Source organism: Thunnus thynnus, chromosome 9, assembly GCF_963924715.1.
Source record: "Thunnus thynnus chromosome 9, fThuThy2.1, whole genome shotgun sequence".
Lineage (NCBI taxonomy): Eukaryota > Metazoa > Chordata > Actinopteri > Scombriformes > Scombridae > Thunnus > Thunnus thynnus.
Genome location: NC_089525.1, coordinates 9718840 through 9736182, shown reverse-complemented (window position 1 = coordinate 9736182; position 17343 = coordinate 9718840). Strand labels below are relative to the sequence as shown.

The 17343-nt window shown below is 40.2% G+C and overlaps 1 protein-coding gene across 4 annotated transcripts in view; it reads left to right on the top strand.

The window, feature by feature from the left end:
* The window catches only part of tenm1 (teneurin transmembrane protein 1), a 185070-nt gene that overhangs the window by 75034 nt on the left and 92693 nt on the right, over positions 1 to 17343 (top strand). For all 4 annotated transcript variants that reach the window (XM_067598739.1, XM_067598741.1, XM_067598738.1 and 1 more), the window contains 2 exons: positions 1741 to 1984; positions 8759 to 8997. In XM_067598739.1, coding sequence (XP_067454840.1) covers positions 1741 to 1984; positions 8759 to 8997 — 483 coding nt within the window. The remainder of the gene's footprint in view (positions 1 to 1740; positions 1985 to 8758; positions 8998 to 17343) is intronic.

Sequence of the window (17343 nt, the reverse complement as noted above, 5' to 3'; positions counted from 1 at the left end):
GCCATGTTGGAAGATCAATAAGCAGCATTGTGTTTTGGAAGATGAAAAACTTGTCATTTTGTTCAAACAGCATTTTGACACATAGTAATTTTGCAAACATTAACGTCAAATATGCAGATATATATACACACACACACACACACACACACACGCACGCACAAGCAGAGGAAACGTCATCATGACAGCTACTGTAACTGTGTTCAAAATGCAATTTCAGCCGGACAGATGGCATCATGGAGATATTACAAGGAAATGTTTATAGACCATTCAGAGAACTGTTCCTGCTCCTGCCACAGCATTCCTACAACACTGCCACAATATATGTCTTGTAAATGTTGAATTTCAAACAACTGTGAGTCATAAAACCTGATGCACTGTGCGGTTTGTCAAGGAACATTGTACTCATCGGTGGAAGTGACATAGCATATTGACTCACATGTCTGTGCAAAAGGCGACAATAACTTAGCGTGAAGAAATCAAAACAACAATATGATTTTTTAATATCGCTCATAATATTAGTATATGTGCATATATTCAGTATTATGGAAATGTGGATGATAAAAACTTTTCATAACTGTTTTTCCTGCAATATTTGGAAAACAAGTTGCCTCTATTTTATTCATGATAGTTGGAGAACTGCAGATGTCCGTGGCATTGCAGGTTTTTTATGCTGGCAATAGAAACTGTAGAAAACTGAGACAAGACTATTTAATTCTTTACTTTTCTCAGTTTTCATCTGGCAAGAATCACAAAATCTGTTCTCTGGTGGCATCTGTGTAATAGTTACACTTGAATAGAGAAGACTGTGGTAATCTCCCAGGTGGGCTTCATTTCATACTACATTTTTGCTGACATTTTGGCAGCAAACAGAGTTGTGGGCCAATACTCTCTGTCTACTGGATTCTGCAGTCCTTACTCCCTTACAACGAGTTTGAGGCTAATGTTGCATTCATTGTCAATACAGCTGGACAGGGTTGGTCTTTTGGGATAATAGATTTGCCATGTTCGTAGAACCATGATGCAACCATATGGCATGAGCTGTCCCCATAAACACTGATAACTAATGTCCCAGGACACTTGATGTACGCTCATGAATACGCACACGCGCTTTCACACGTGAAGATACAACACATGCAAACTAGCTTCATCTGCAAACATACAGAGACACATTAAACAAACATGTGCACACACATTTCATTTGCCAAAACTGTAATTAGTCTATGCTCTCTTTTAGAAGACGGACTGGAAAGAGAGAGAGAAGGCAGCAGGGAGGAAGAGACGGGGGAGAAGGGAGAGTTATAGCGAAAGGAGAATGATAAATGATGGATCGAGAGAGCTCTAGCTAGACCCTGAGGTTACCAGTGTGAGGGAGTTACAGCTGGCTAGCTCATTCCGCCGAGCTACAGATCTCATAATAAACATCACATGAGTAGTTTGGGCTGGCGGGTGCAGATTAAGTCAGAGCTGTTAGCTCTTTAAAGACTGCTCACTGTTGCAGCCAGCCAAGAAGCTATTTATAGGGCGGCTGGAAGTGTATCAAAGCAGGTAGGACAGGAATGCACTGGACAGGGGCAGTTTTCAAGCTGATTTATGTCCCTCAATCAGAGTAATAACAATAAACTGTCAACTAACACGCCACTTTTATTTGTAATTTATGGCACTGTGCTCTAATAAACCTATGTTTATTTCTCCCCTGTCCCTCCCTTCTCCTCCTCCGCTTTTCTCTGTCTCTCCTCACAGAGCTGCCCAGCAGTCCAGGTGGTCAGTTCACATTTCGCCCGCTGCCCCCACCTCCCCCGCCGCCCCACGCCTGCACCTGTGCCCGCCCGGCGCCCTACACTCAAGTCAGTCTGCAGAGGAAGACCATGCCAACGCGGTGCCAGACCAGTCAGGGCGGCCAGGGGGCAGACACCAGTTCCAGCACAGACCAGGCACAGCTTCACAACAGCTGGGTGCTCAACAGCAACATTCCCCTAGAGACCAGGTAAGAGAATGCAACACATTAAAAAGCCCCTGTTGATTTGACCTCGTATTAAGTCTGGTGTTTTTATTGTGAAGAAGTGAACAAGATGATATAAGAATTTGGAACAAATGGAGGGCTTCGTTCCAAAATGGTGGATATGTCATTTTGCAATGAAACTCTTCAAATGAAAATATCTTCAAGGCAAAGCATCCTACTTTAACATAATGTCTCTTGATTAAAGACAGTTCTTTAATCTCACAAATGAGGATCATTAGATTAAAGAAAATTCTTTCATCAGGACTCTAAGTTGGCAGACTTTCACAATTTCCGAGTAGAATGATAAAGAATGGATGTTGGACTAAAGGATTTGTTAGGATGGACATGTTTTGCACGTGTAGAGACGAGAAAGTGGAACACCATGCGGGCCTCTCGGGTATTATTACAGGACTTTGCACATCATCAAAGTCATAACGAATCTCTCAGGTTTTTTTGAATTCTCTTCATTCTTTTACCCCCCACTGCAGAAAGATCTACCAGGGGACCAGTATCTGAGTTTAAACTACCCCAAATAAAAGCAAAACACACTACCTGGTAGAAATCCCCCTTTTTAGGAACACATTGCGATTCCACTTCCAGTTGTGCTACTTGAAAACATTCCCCCAAACGCTTGGAGACGAGCCGCTGGAATTTCGTCCCTTCAAACAGAATTAAGCATTTGCTCGCAGCATAAGTAATAATTGATCAGAGAATTATTAAGGAGATCCTCATTTGTGAGGCTGCTTTTGAGAAGAAGCAGCAAGGTGCAAAAGAATATGTTTGCATGTTTAATGAGACCTCAGTGCAGCAGCTGAATTCTGGTATTATGAGTGAGCATGAGATTGGCAGGCTGCCACGCCAGAAGAAGAGGTTTTAATAAGTTATGCATTAGGCCATAATTAGATCTTACCTCATTTAAAGGAAAGGAAGAATAAAATTAGATTCAGTGACAATTTAAATTAATCATTGCCCAGACATGAGTATCAATGTAAAAGACTTGTCAGAAGTGCATTGTAATTACATTACTTATCTGCATGTGTGTGTGTGTGTGTGTGCGCGCTTTAAATGAAAATCCAACATAAACAAAATTCACTCTCTTTGTTTTGTATTTTGAATCATTCAAACAATATTTGCTGAACATAAAAAAAAAAACTCTCCCCCAAAGAGAGATGTGATTATAAAACACAATTTCCGCAGTGGCTCAGTATATTGGATGGTGCCTTTTTGTGGTAATACATTTTTGCATTTGGGATTTTATAGTCAAATAAGTTTCATTTGATAGTGCACTATTAGTTCTGAACCATGAAATGTAATCATATTCATAGTCAATAGAATAGTGTCCCTTCATAACATAATTCAGATATTATTGGCTCTTTTCTATCTAGCTTTTGGGGGGGAAGACAAAAGAAGTCCTTACAGCTTAACTGTTTTGAGTTGGAATGAATATTCAATCACTCTCATCTCTCTCCTCTCTCACATTCTCACATACACTACAAATCTAATGATTTCTCTTTTTTTTTTTTTTACTCTTACTGTACCCTGCTGCTGCTATCAGCTCAATCTCAGGCACGAGATTAAAGATTTATCAGGTATTTACAAACATGACACGAGGGCTCATGCCATTGGAATTTTAAGTGATGCTACGACCTTAATAGAAAAAAACGGCAAAAAAAAAAAGTATAATCTCCCCTGTCGTCAAGTACACTTCCACTTTCCTCGATGCGTATTTGATGAATCTGTATTGAAATGTATTGACGTTGCGTCAGCAGAGATTAAGATTGTTTGAAGTGTGGATAGATTTCCTTTTCAGCTGCATATCCGTTATGTTTCTGGAGAGGCCAGCTTGTGTAAGTGGAAGGATGCAGATATGGATATTCAATATATCTGACTGGGCCTCACACTGGGTGTGTTAAGAGGCATAACAAATGTTGAGACTATAATAAATTGACCGGTGCCCTGCCTTCTCTCCTTCCTCTTATCACTAAGAAGTGAGACTACCTGAATCACACACCGTACATGCGCAGCTACACACCAAACTTCTATACACACACACACATACCGCATGTTTGCATTTACCTGTACCCTGTGCTCCTCCACCCACGCACACACACACACACAGTGATTCGCATATATCCAGGCAGAGACAGCCCTAGGGCCGTAGACTCCGACCTCTTGGAGAGCGGGAACTCTCATTTTCTTCCTGTCTCGGGGGAAATCTGCCCTCTGATATGAATTCACAGCTTCCTGGGCGTCGCCCCTGGATATTGTCTGAGAAGATCAAAGGAAGAGAGGCAGGAAGAACAGTGAAGCATTTTTAAAAGCACCTCACAAGAAGAATAGAGTTCCACACGTGTTGACAAACGCAATTTCTTCAGCTGGATTCTGATCCCCCTTTGCTCTAATCCACCTCAAGTGGAGCAATAAAAGCACCACAGTGGACCCGACCTGTGTACTGGCCTCAAAAATGTGAAAATGCTCACCTGTATTTGACATCTGTTTGTGTACGATTGTCTTGTGTGGACATCGCTAAACCAAGCTCTGTTTGTCTGTGTGTGTGTGTGTGTGTGCGCATCTGTCCTGAGTTTATGTCCTTTCAGAGTTGAACCACCATTGACCCTTAGATGTGTGGTTGCTCCATGTGCAGCCTCCTGTGTCCCCCATCTGACTCAAAGCCTTCAGCTGATGCTGGATGGGTGGAGGGAGAAAGAGAGAAAGACAGTGAAGAATGGATGTCATCTGTCTCTCATGTTAAACACAGCCACAGGGCCACAATATAGACAGACAGAGCGAGAAAAATGTTTAGAAAGAAAGAGACTGGCAGAATGAAAAAAAGAGCCAATGTAAGGAGAGACTGATTGAGTGAATAAGGAAATGAAAGCAGACAGAAATACAACTATATACTAGATATCAATCTTACCTTAAATTCAGTGTATTATTGGGTCATAAAAAATGAAAGTTTAAATTTAAAAAATCTGTCAACGAGGTGAGATTTCTTTTCTGTAACTACACTAAAACCGCCTATTTTTTTATCTACTTTTATTTTGTTTTAAAACCCCAATAGAAATAAACCCTCCTTGCCTTGAGATAATTTCACCAGTTTCCTATGCAAATCCTCTTTTTAAAAGAATTTTCTTGTAATTTGCTCGACACGAGCGAGATGATCGGCTTTACTCTGCCTTCTTTCATGATACCCAAACTCATGTCTAGAAAATTCTTCAAACTCGCGCCCCACTGGCAGATTGTTTTTAAGTCTGAGTTACAAAGGCTGAATATGAGACTAAATGACTTGTCAAGATGGATGTGTTTTTGCCGTGTATGAGGGCAAATGGACAAGTTGTTCAGGAGGGTGCAGTCTGGTGTCCAGCGACGCTGTCAGTCTGCTGTCTGGCCCCACTTTAATGGCCTATCCTCTGAGGGCCCTTCAGAGACCGCAGTCTTACCAGCAGTCTGTGACCTCACACCCTCCGCCGCATGGACAGAATAACACTCCGGCAAGCTGCACGTCTGCCCCGACATATCGCACTCGCAGCCGGTATTAACCCCCGGAGAGCAAACAGTAACCTGGGGCAATCACTGCTGTCAGTGAATTCCAGGAGCTGCAGGATATTTTTTTGTTATGGAAAACACACACACACACCGCACAGACAAAAGAAACCCAGTGAGTCATACCTGTTTGTTGCCTCTGATGTCTTCTCCGAGTATAGCCATCCTTTTTTTCGCCCACTCCAGCAGTTCATTTTTTTGATGGAAGTCAATCTGGCCGGTACAAGACGCTGCTGGAACTGCTTATAATTGCCTGCCCAGATCCACTTTTCCAAATTGCATAATTTCCTAGCCCCCATATTTCTGCTTCCTCATCCGACACCCCTCCAACCCTCATCCTCCATTATCCAAACACAATATAGATGAAATGCTACCTAGATTAATTGCCCTTCAGCTTAGGTTCCTATCATCATCTGCCATCTAACACGCTCTTTTTTTATAATGAAAATGAACCTCATCTTCGTTTAACTAATACAGCCATATAACTTAAGTAGTCACTTTGATGAGTCAAAAAAAGGAATAGGTAAGTCATTGATCCTTAGCTGCCAGGGCTTTTTCATTCTCTTTCATATCAGCACTGCTCAGCATTACAGTAGCTGCTCATAATGTTGCACTGGAGAGGCACTTTGTCAAATTTGGGCTTCTTCTCTGATCAAGGACCTGGACTGAATAAGAGCTCAGTTACATATTCTGTGGCTCATACAGGATGGTGTGCTGAGAGCATCATGAGCAGTTTGTGGGTAGACTGTTTTCTATTGTTTGACTGGTTATAGTGCACGAACTATGAATCATTTCTGTTTTATATTTGTCACATACATATTGCTCATCTCCCAGAATTTATTATGGAACATAATATGACTTGCAAGAGGAATTCCAGTGCTCAGGGAGAAACTCAGACTACTTTTCTGTCTTGATTTTTAGCTTTCCAAATTAATCTTTGATGATGCATTACTTGCTAATTTAGGAGATCACTTAGATTAAAAGCACACAAATGCAGCCAAACGTGTGGGATATTAGGGGTTTTAACTGAATTACACACAGCACTTCTCGACAGTTCTAAGAGCTGTTTCGACAGGTGAGGTTTAGGGGGGCTGGATCTTGGCAGAGGCAAAGTAGAACAGTCTGTCCTGTGTGTGTGATATCTGAATCCTGAGCCAGCCTGTATGCGTCATTTAAAAAATAGCAGAAGAGGGGTCTGTTCTTAAATCTCCCACCTTGGGGGCCCTTTAAATGAGTTTGAGTCAGGCTTGCTTTCAGAGTGAGAATGAATTCCACTGAGTGTAGATTTGCATAAATAGAATCAGAATAAGATACTCGATACCTGAGAAAAGATGATGTCTGTGCTAAGCTAATTGGTGAAGCACTGAACCATTGTCCTAGATAGGCCTGCACAGTAACTGCCATTTTTTTTCCAATTTCATACCATAATTTAATTTAGGAAGACACAAACAGTGGTCCCAGAGGTGGCAGGTAGTTTGTGGGACACACAATGCAGAACGGCTTCCAGCCCAGAAGATAGGACAGCAATTAATTGACTGTTCACTAAACCCTCCCACAAACAGCGATGGTCCAATCATAGCTTAACAATCATAACTAGGCACGGCAAGCCTGTCAATCATAACACCAGGGCCGCATCGCCTACCTGAGCAGCACGTGTGTGCTGCAGAACCTCTTGCTTTTCATTTCGGTGTCCATGTGCAGCCACACAGCCCACGTGAGCAGAGCGGCTCAGGTGCAGCTCAAGCCACACTGCAGCGGTGCATCATCTAGAGTTTCGGCGGGTCGCCTATTTTCTCTGTGTGAGGCGCGCTGTTCTCAGCAAAAATAGACAGTGAAAATAATCTGTTGATAGTCATATTGACATCATACCAGCAACATTACATAAGTGACACCTTTCACTATAGTTACAATCTGTAGAATGTGTCACAAACATGAAAAAAATATTTCTTTTTCAAGTGAGCATATACTTCTTAACCTTTTTCTGTCTAAGCTAAATATATATGAAATTCATGATGAAATGAAATGAAACATTCTATTATTGATGGCCATTATCAAAGGCAATCTCAGTGTAGAAAGACAGGTCTGGCAGCAGCAGTGCCGCAGCAGCAATGCTGTCTGTGTGGATATCACACGCGTGTGAGTCGCAGCAGTTCAGAGAGCTAGCTGTCACGCACAGGTAAAGGTAGGTGGTGTGGCACAGGTGTAAGATTTCATGACAGATGTGTTCACAGGGCTGTAGTAAGAGCAATACTCAACAGTTTGGAGGGTGGTGTCTTTTTCTGTAGCCTGTCCAAAACCTAAGGAAAGGATGTTACAAATGTTAGCATATCCATGTCCAAGGCCAAGGAGCATATCATTAACCAACGCTAACGATAATAGTTAGGTTTCAAAAATAAATAGAAGCAAAGCAGATCCGCACTGGAGTAATCCACTCACTTACTTCTAAGGTTTTTTTAAAAGTATGATGAGGTCAAAACTGAAATCAAAGAGCCACTGTTTCAAAAAGTTTGAGGGGTAAATCTGCCACTATTGACATATAACAGCATATGTGCTGTGCAAGCAGTGTTGTCAGATGGGACTGACAAAAAAAGTAGCCCAATCAATGCCTAGAACCTTATATATACTTTATATATGATCCTATCCCCTCTAGTCTTCAGTTTTACCAGTATAATCAGGCAAACTCAAAACTACGTTCACAATAATGAAAAATGTATAATAACATTCATAACATAAAACAAAAGTCTTTTAAATAATGTTACATCAGACATTACAAGTGTTTACAGAACTATGACAGAATAATAATTGGAATAGGAAAAAAGTTTCAACTTAGTTGTAATGAACTAAATGACATTTAGTTAGAGAGTCAGCAGTTATCAGTCACTGTGTGAGAGCCTGCTGAACGTGGTGCCCTGTCAATCTCAATCTACTCAGATGAGACAAGGGGCCAATTTATTGGAATAAACAGTCACCTAATTTTTCGGTGGTAGAAACTGCACAGATGGTACAGAAAGTAGCTGAAATTATCACAACCCACCCAAATATTTTTCCATTTTTTAAAATTTTACCCACCCAATTAAATAAAAAGTAGCCCAACTGGGCAGAAAACCATCCAATCAGAGTGTGACAGGTGTACCAACAGTACCTAAGAGGGGCGGGACTTAGCAAACAGTTAATAACTGGTTGGAATGAAATTTGTTCTTTTTGTTTCTCCCACAGACACTTCCTCTTCAAGCAAGGCTCTGGTTCATCAGCTCTTCTGTCAGGGGCCGGGCAGGGTTACCCCCTAACCTCCGGGACAGTGTACTCCCCTCCACCCAGGCCCCTGCCTCGCAGCAGCGTGACCAGACCACTGTTTACCTTCAACAAGCCTCACCGCTGCTGCAACTGGAAGTGTACAGCCCTGTCTGCATCGCTCCTCACTCTCACCCTGGCCCTGCTGCTCACATACGTCATCGGTGAGTTACAGTACACACCAACCACCGAGCCCTCTAGATTGTCCCGCGGAGCTGCACAAGAAGATCTGATTTTATTTAATTTCTTTCAAAATGGACGACTGGAGGAGCCAGGAAATTGGGAGGCTTGTCAAGAGACTGCCTAATTAATTCAAAACAGAATCAATAAAAAATACAGAAACAAACTCTAACAGGGAATTTTACACATACATAATGCTGCAGGCATCAAAGGGTAAAAATAAAATACAGGGAAAAAACAGATGAGGGGATCGATGGGGATCAAAGTTGGACCGTTGAAAATTTTACACTCTTATTTGAAGGAGTTGGCTTTTAAAACAGCAGGTAATGAATTTGAAATGTGACCCTCTGCAGAATATTCTAAATTGTAAATTAGCTGTCCTGGACCAAAGCGCGCACAAAACTGGTAATTATTCCGTGATGAATACACACACACAGTTAGTGTTAACTTATTTAATGTTTTTCTCTTTCTTTCTCTTATACACACAGCTACACAAACACACAGTTTATTACTTTTTTACCTTTTTCAGCCAGGTTTTTATGATATTAATCAATTACGGTTTGCCTTAGCTTACAACCTTACTATCTGTACTTTTTAAAATGTTTTTATTTTTATTGGTTCATTTAATTATTTTCTTCAATCTGTTTTAAGGGGAGATCTTACTATTTAACCCTTTCATCTCGTTTTAGTCACACTTCAGCAAATTATTAACAAATTATTAATTATTTTGCTAATAAACTAAACTAGTATTTCAAATATTGTCTGTAACTGCAGTCTCTAATGGATGCAAATCACCTCCGCTTTTATAATTGATTCTGACTTTCTGGAAATAATTTGGATCTTAAAAACCACAAGGAAATTTCTGGAGTCACGCTGCAGTCTGGGCGATCATCAGTGGAGTTTGTCAAAGTCAAATACCAAATTTATTCATCGATCCCCTCCGATTGCGCCAGTTCCCTGCTCCTCCTCAACCTTGGCCTGGCCCTCCACCTCAGCACATCCTCTCCCCCTCCGCCGCCCCAAGTGCAGATATCCCAACCCTCCACCCAGCCAGTTCATTTCCCTCCTGTGGTGGTGCTCAAGGTCACACCGGAGCAGGCGGGGGTTCGCATTAATCACACACACACACACACACACACACACACATCACAGACAGACATCACACATACACACGTCCACACACAAGCGAATCCATGCAGATTAATCCCCAGGCTGAACCATGCTATTCCATTAATGTCCCGGCCCCGGTAATTAGTGCATTAGTGAGGAGTGTGAGTGATGACTTGGAGACGACATCACCTTTTAATTGGTGTCATGCTCCACTCCTGCTTGGCAATGATTGATCTCCATGTTGACATTACCATGGCAACTGCACCAAGATGTATGGGACATAAGCACAGATGATATGTTAGCCTGTAAATCAAAGATATTCAAATGCAAGATTAAAGTGGTCATGGACTTAATGTCTCTGTCTAAAGGGAGAGGTTGAGGCAGGGGCCACCAGATGATTAGGTTTTCTCATTACATAATGATTCAGTCATTTTAATTAATTAATTAACAGCCACTGACAGGAAAAAAGGGAAAAAAAAAAATCTCCCCTGGTAGCATTGCAATTTCTCATCCTCATCAAACAATAGCTGTGGTGACTTTTGCTGTATTTATTGATTTTGACTCTCATTAAATCAGGTTGATTAATTCTTATTAGCATAAAAACCTTGGTAAGAAACAGTGGAAATATTATTCATTATTTAAAACATGATAATGAATGATCCTTAATTCCAAATAAAATCAGCTCCTGCTAGCTATTCTATTGTACTTAATGCTATATTGTAAATATTCATTATTTTCATACTGAATATGTTCCTCAGTATTAAAGATGACTCACTCTGCACCATGATGATCTTTTCATCCACACAGTCACATTGTAGGTTTTGCTTTTCTTTCTTTTTTTTCATGTAAAAACTGCACAAGACCCACCACATGCATGCAGAGCTCAAACAATTTGTCAATTAATCAACAGACTATTTTGATAGTCAGTCGATAATCAAGTCAATTTTTCTGAGAAAAAAAATGCTGCTTTTCTTTGTCTTATGTGATTGTAACCTAATTATCTTTAGATTTTGGAGTGTTGATCAGACAAAAAAGCAATATTATAGGATGCTCTTGGGATATAAGAAACTGTAATGGGCTTTTTTTTTTTTCTATTTTCTGACATTTTATAGACTGAAAGATTAAATGAGGAGATAATCAGCAGATTAATAGATAATGAAAATAGTTGTTATCTGCAGTCCTTTCTGTTTACATTATTAGCCACAATTTGCTCTTTATCTCTCTTTATCTAGCAGTATTGTCTGTCAGTGTGATACCGCAGATGCTGCTGACTGAATAAAGACATTTTCAACATTTAAAAAAAAAAAGATATTACATATTCCTTTACACTCGAGCCAAGCTGGAGCCGAACATTTCAGAATGTAAGAGATGCTTCCCCCCCTTTGGTGAAAATCATCTTAACGCAGCTGTTACATTTGGCTGAATCTTCATCTTTTCTCATGACGCTCAGCCAAACTTTGTTGTGTTTGCCGCAGTCAACCGTGGTTCGGCATGTAACCCAGCTAGTAAATTATCCCACATGCTATGTGGAGGCGCAGAGTGACCGGTGTCGTAAACGGCGAGGTCCTTGCAGCAGGTTGTGGAAATGTAACGTTAAAATGCAATAAACAGATCTGACATTGATGATTTGTAGCATGCATTTGACAGTTTGGATCCAGCTTTTAATACCAACCTCAAATTACTGACAGTCCGTAAAGCTCTTTGTGCAAGTTATGTGACTTGTTTATTAATTTGGGGAAAAATAACCCAGCAAATAATGAGGCAATAATATTATGTCTCCAATTAACGTTTCCAATTAGCACAACAATAGGACGATGCATGATTGCAGAGATAATACTGTGCCTAAGTGATTGCAGAGTATGCCCCCTGTTGTGATTAGCTAAGGCAGTCCCCCTCTCTTTCTTTACTGCCCTCTTTCCTCTCCTCCCATACCCCCTGGTGTTGCAGGGGCTGTGAATAGCTTTGTTAATTTGTTTATCTCCCAACGTACCCCTCCCTCCTGCAGTCGTAGCTTGTTATTAGGCACAACACGGCCATCAGATATGAGGAGCAGGCATTATGATAGCGAACGGGGCATTTAAGGAGAGATAGAGGACAGATTAAGATTGCATCTGTAATCTTGAGGAATATTGCTGCTGACAACACTACCAGTAACTCATTTTCTATTTTAAGCCTCATTTAAGTTCTGCCTCCATAAAACCTACCTACTATTGCTCCATCACGCTGTTAAAAAAAAAACTAATTGGAGTATTTAATGAATGTCTTGCTGTTTTAAACAGTTACAATCTTCAGTTGTTGAATCAAATATGAGGAGAGGGCGGGATGTGTCAGTTATGAAAGATAATCATCTCTATGGCAACAAGGAGAAGCTTCTGACGCAAGTGAAATGAGCAAGACACCAGCTCCCTGCAATCAAATAATCACCTCCAAATAACATTTCAGTCACTTACACACACACACACACACAGTGTGTTCACACTTTAATCTGAGATCTTCTTTATGGTTCTGTTGTGCAGTACGTGGTGCTTCAGGGGACCTGGTGCTTCCATAAAGAGCCAAATGACTCGTTAGCGGCTTTAAGTTCATTACGTTGACGCCTTTTCTTTCAAGTAAATCTACTTTCACAGTTTGATGGCAATTTGAAGTGTCTGCCTTAAAAGTTATCCATTATTCACAGGGGTCAAACTCAGTGTGTCTATGTGTTTATTATAGCTACGACTAATGATTATTGTCATTATCAATAAATCTGCAGATTATCTTTAGATTAAGAAGCAAATAATGCCCACCACGGTTCCCCAGAGCCCAAGGTGATGCCTTCAATTGTCTTGTTTTGTCCACCCAACAATCCAAAATGTGAATAAATTTAGTTTTTAATCATGTTAGGCCAAATATCACACACATTTTGGAAGCTGGAACCACCACCATAATTAACATCTTCTCAAAATAGTTACATTTATTTTCAGTTGTCCAATTAATTGATTAATCGACTCATTCTTGCAGCTTTAATGTATATGTGACCTACCATATGTTTAGTCTACAATAGTGCTGAAATGATTTTTCAAATAATTGACAAGGATTTTGATCGATTAGCCACATGAGAAATTTCTCTAGCAAAAAAAATAAGTGTCAAATATATTCTGCTTTCAAATTTTTAAATGTGATTTTGATGATTTTTATCATTTGATAATAAAAACCTGATGAAGGTCAGACAGACCAAAACATTGTGATCTAACTATTTCAGCCATGAGACAGTGTGTGAAAGTTCTCATTATTTTTAATATGATTTTTCAAGTAAGTTGGAAATCTTTTTGTGCATTTTTCACAATCAACTAATTAAAAAAATCTACAGATGAATTGATGAAAATAATCATTAGTTGCAACCCTACTTAGCAAATATCAAATTATGTGCTTGGTGGCTAGTTTTGAATAAGAGTTCTTTAATAAGTTGCTCCCTCTTGATCTGGGTTTCTCCTCCAGACGTCCTAGCAGGTCTTGTCTGTCTCAAAGCGCCAATCTGATTACAGCTTATCATGAATTAAGTGCCTGTTCTGTTCTATGTTGTTGTCCACCGTGACTATAGTTGAAAAACTATTGTACGACTGGGAACTGGGGCGTACATTATGACTACCATATATTAGGCCTGGAAGACATTTACTCTGAGATGCATTTACATGAATGAGTGCTGAATGTGAATGAATGTTAAGTCCTACAGAAGTTTGGATTATAACGATCTGTTGAGACCTGAGCATCATAATTAGACAGGAGTCCCTCAGTTTTTGGCTGGACCACAACAGCGGGGGCCAGCCCTTTAAACACATCTGTCCCTGACTGACTAACTGACGAAGTTACACCATTGGTCGGCCAAAGCCTCGGACAGCCAAGTATCCCAGAATGCATTTTGCACCAACTGGCAGTGAGCAGTGATGGCAGAGATTTTGAACCAGGCCAAAAGTTGTGGTAAATTTCGCTGTAGGACTGTTAATATGTCACTTTATTAAGTTTTAATGTTTTTTAAAGCGAGAAAGTAACCATTTAGATTCACAATACGTGGTCAGTTTATCCAAATAGTGCCTATTTTAATTTGCTCTGCCGTTTTGGAGATGTGAGGAGTTTTCGGTGCACTTCCCGGGGGCTCGGGGGTCTTGAGGTTTTGACATACACAACAGACCACGACATGCAGAGAGCAAAGTAACAGCTGAAATGAGGCTAGAGGTCGCTACAAATGAGGCCCCTGCTAGTGTTGCATCTAATTTTGTGAGTCAAAATGTGTGACTACAGACGGCACAGACGTGACACGATGAAATACGTAACCGTTTCTTCACTCTTTCAGCTGCTGCATCTGCTATCACATTCTGACAGCCACAGAATGAGGTGGTAAACACTGGCATTGCCATGTTTGCTACAGCCTGCTGTCACTATTGCTGCACTAATTTGAGCCAAACACATCACAAACAAAGTGCACCCACTGGCTAATGACAGTGATGCATAATAAATCTTGTCGTTGATCATCACCCATGTTATGACTATAGATTTAGGATAGTATTCAACTTTTTTTTTTTTTTACAAGAATTTCGAGAAAAAGACTGAAAAAAGAAGACAGATGTGAATTTGTCTTAATTAGCCTTAAAAGTAATGGCGTGACAAAAATACTATGATTTTGAATTTTTAAATTTGAATGACAGTTATTCCCACTCAGCGCTGTTGTTTTTACTCTCTATACCAATTAACTACAGTAAACAAAATCTGCTTATTTGAAATGCAGGATAGACTTTCAGTTAGAAAAACTATACACATACTAATTTGTAGATAGATTGGCAGGTCTGATTGATCTGACACTGGCACTGGAAGCCCTTCCATTTATGGTAAGTTTGGCCTCTTTCATTTGCTACTTGTTTTTTCATCTACTGCAGAATAATGAGCATCAGAATACAATTTATAATATGATTTAGGAAGAGTCTCAGCAATAATATCCACATGTCACTGAGCATAATCCCAGAGGTTTGCAGAAACGTCAATACTGTTCTGTTTGATTAGTGAGTTTACCACAACAACTTGTCGGATCTTTTTTTTTTTTGTGCAGTTGATTAAACACCTGTAGACATCATACAGCAGCAGGAATGATGCGTGTTTTTCATCTACGGTATCTGATTTGAGAGAGGGACTTTGTATAATTTTACGCATGGATGATACAGCAGAAGTAACTTCTTTCATTAGTTAAATCTCCCAACATGGCAAAAGGATTGGTCAGGATCTAACAGTAATTAATGTTCTGGTTGGGACTGCCAAGCTAGTACTCACAAATTCCATGTTTGACAGTAAAATCAATTGTGGACTAATGCAGTGATACTCAAGATGAGTCCTGGGTGCTGTCAAATCTGTTATTCTGTTATTTTTTGGATATTTAGTCAATTATTTAGACCCGAACAAGAAGTTTACAATCAGAAATAGGCATAAACAGGATGAAAATTAGCTTTGAATTACTTGTTAAAATAGCCAAAAAAGCACTTCAAGTATGTGTGTGGGAGAGAGGATGGAAACAAAGGTGATCAGTAATTGGTGGTTCATCACACTGGCTCACACATTCAGTTTACAGCTCATTTTTGTTTCAGATATACTGCTGGTCGGTTGACTCAATCTGGCTCTCGTCTTACATAACCGGCAGCTGTTATGTGAACTGTAGCTGTAGCTGATGAAAGTACCTGAACAAAGTAGCTGATGCCTGCTCAAAAGTTGCTAGATGTGTTGCTAAGGTTCCTTTTTGAAATAAAAGTGCTAAAGGCGTCTGAAAAGTTGCCAAATCTAGTGACAAAGTTGCAAAGTTGTAAACACTGTTTCCAGTGTTTCCAGAGAGCGGAGGAGTGTAGAGTTGAGGGCAGATGTAGGGTGAATTTATAGCAGTATGAAAATAGATGTTGACAAAAAGTGATAATGTTATCAGATGATATGTCCACAAGTGTATAATGTGAAAAAAAACAGTTTCCCCAAAATCTGATGAAGTCTGGTGAAGATGTTACAAGGTGAAAGATATAGGCTAGTAGCTCTTAAAGGTTTAAGAAAGGATGTGACTGTTCAGAAAAGGAATCTGAGACATCCTGTCTCTCTCTGAATTACTTTCAAAGATGACTTTCACAACACTGACTCATTACAGAATCAAAGTCACTCAACAGAAGCAACTGTTGTACTAGAATTATCTCGGTTACAAGAGACCAACTGAAACTTATACAAAGGTTATGCATCACTTATCAGATTCATTTCTTTCCTCTTGTAGACAGCGCTGTAAAAAGGGACCAAAGATTCAGGGTCATCGTCAAAAGCAGCTGATTAGTAGTTATAGTTTGGCTGTCTAGCACAACCCCTGTACACGCCCTTCAAGGTGCAGTCGCATGTGTACGTGTATGTGTGTGTGATTATGTGTGTCAGACAAAAGGGACTCACGCTGGTCTCTGGTCGGTGGTCATCCAGCACTGCTCCTCACATGACCAGCGCTGTCCTTCTTCGGCACTGTTGCTCCTCACTCTCATAGCAGTTTAGTAGCGAATGGAGCTAATAAACTTTTAAAACATGAAAACCTATGGTTCCAGTGAGCTCTCTTAGCTCTACCTAAGCTCATCAAAACCAAGGCCAACCCCCTCTTACCAACAGCCAATCAGGACTGACTGTGTTGTGATATGAAAATTGCATCTTATGAGTAACTTGGTGAAAGTAGCTGTCATTTTGAAATTGACCTAACACCTGTAGAAGAATAAACATAAATATTTTATATCATTGTCATTCATACAGGCAAAATAACACATTTTCCATTCACTCATTCAGTCTCTGTGTGCAAAGTAATTAAGAAAATGTCTCAGTAGGAAGGACGGAGTGGAGAGCTCCTTGTCCTGATTATTCAGTGAGCCGACATAAAGGATAAAGAAGAGAGGCTAAACCCGTGCAGAAGCACAGACATGCCCAAAAATAAAAAGATAGTCCAAGTCTAAATTGGAATTCTTCAAAAGTGCTGATTCACTCTACTGAAGATCTGCTACTTTTATTCAGACTGAACTGCACCCAATATGCAATCAGACAGCACAATCTGCAGGCTATTGCACAGCATACTCTACCTCGAGATGGCTGCAGTGAGACGGATGAAAATGCTTTAAAAAGTTTTGAACATTTGTTGACATCAGTTCCCGAAGCTAGATGGTGCAGAGAACAAGTGCAAATGTAAAATTACGGAAAAA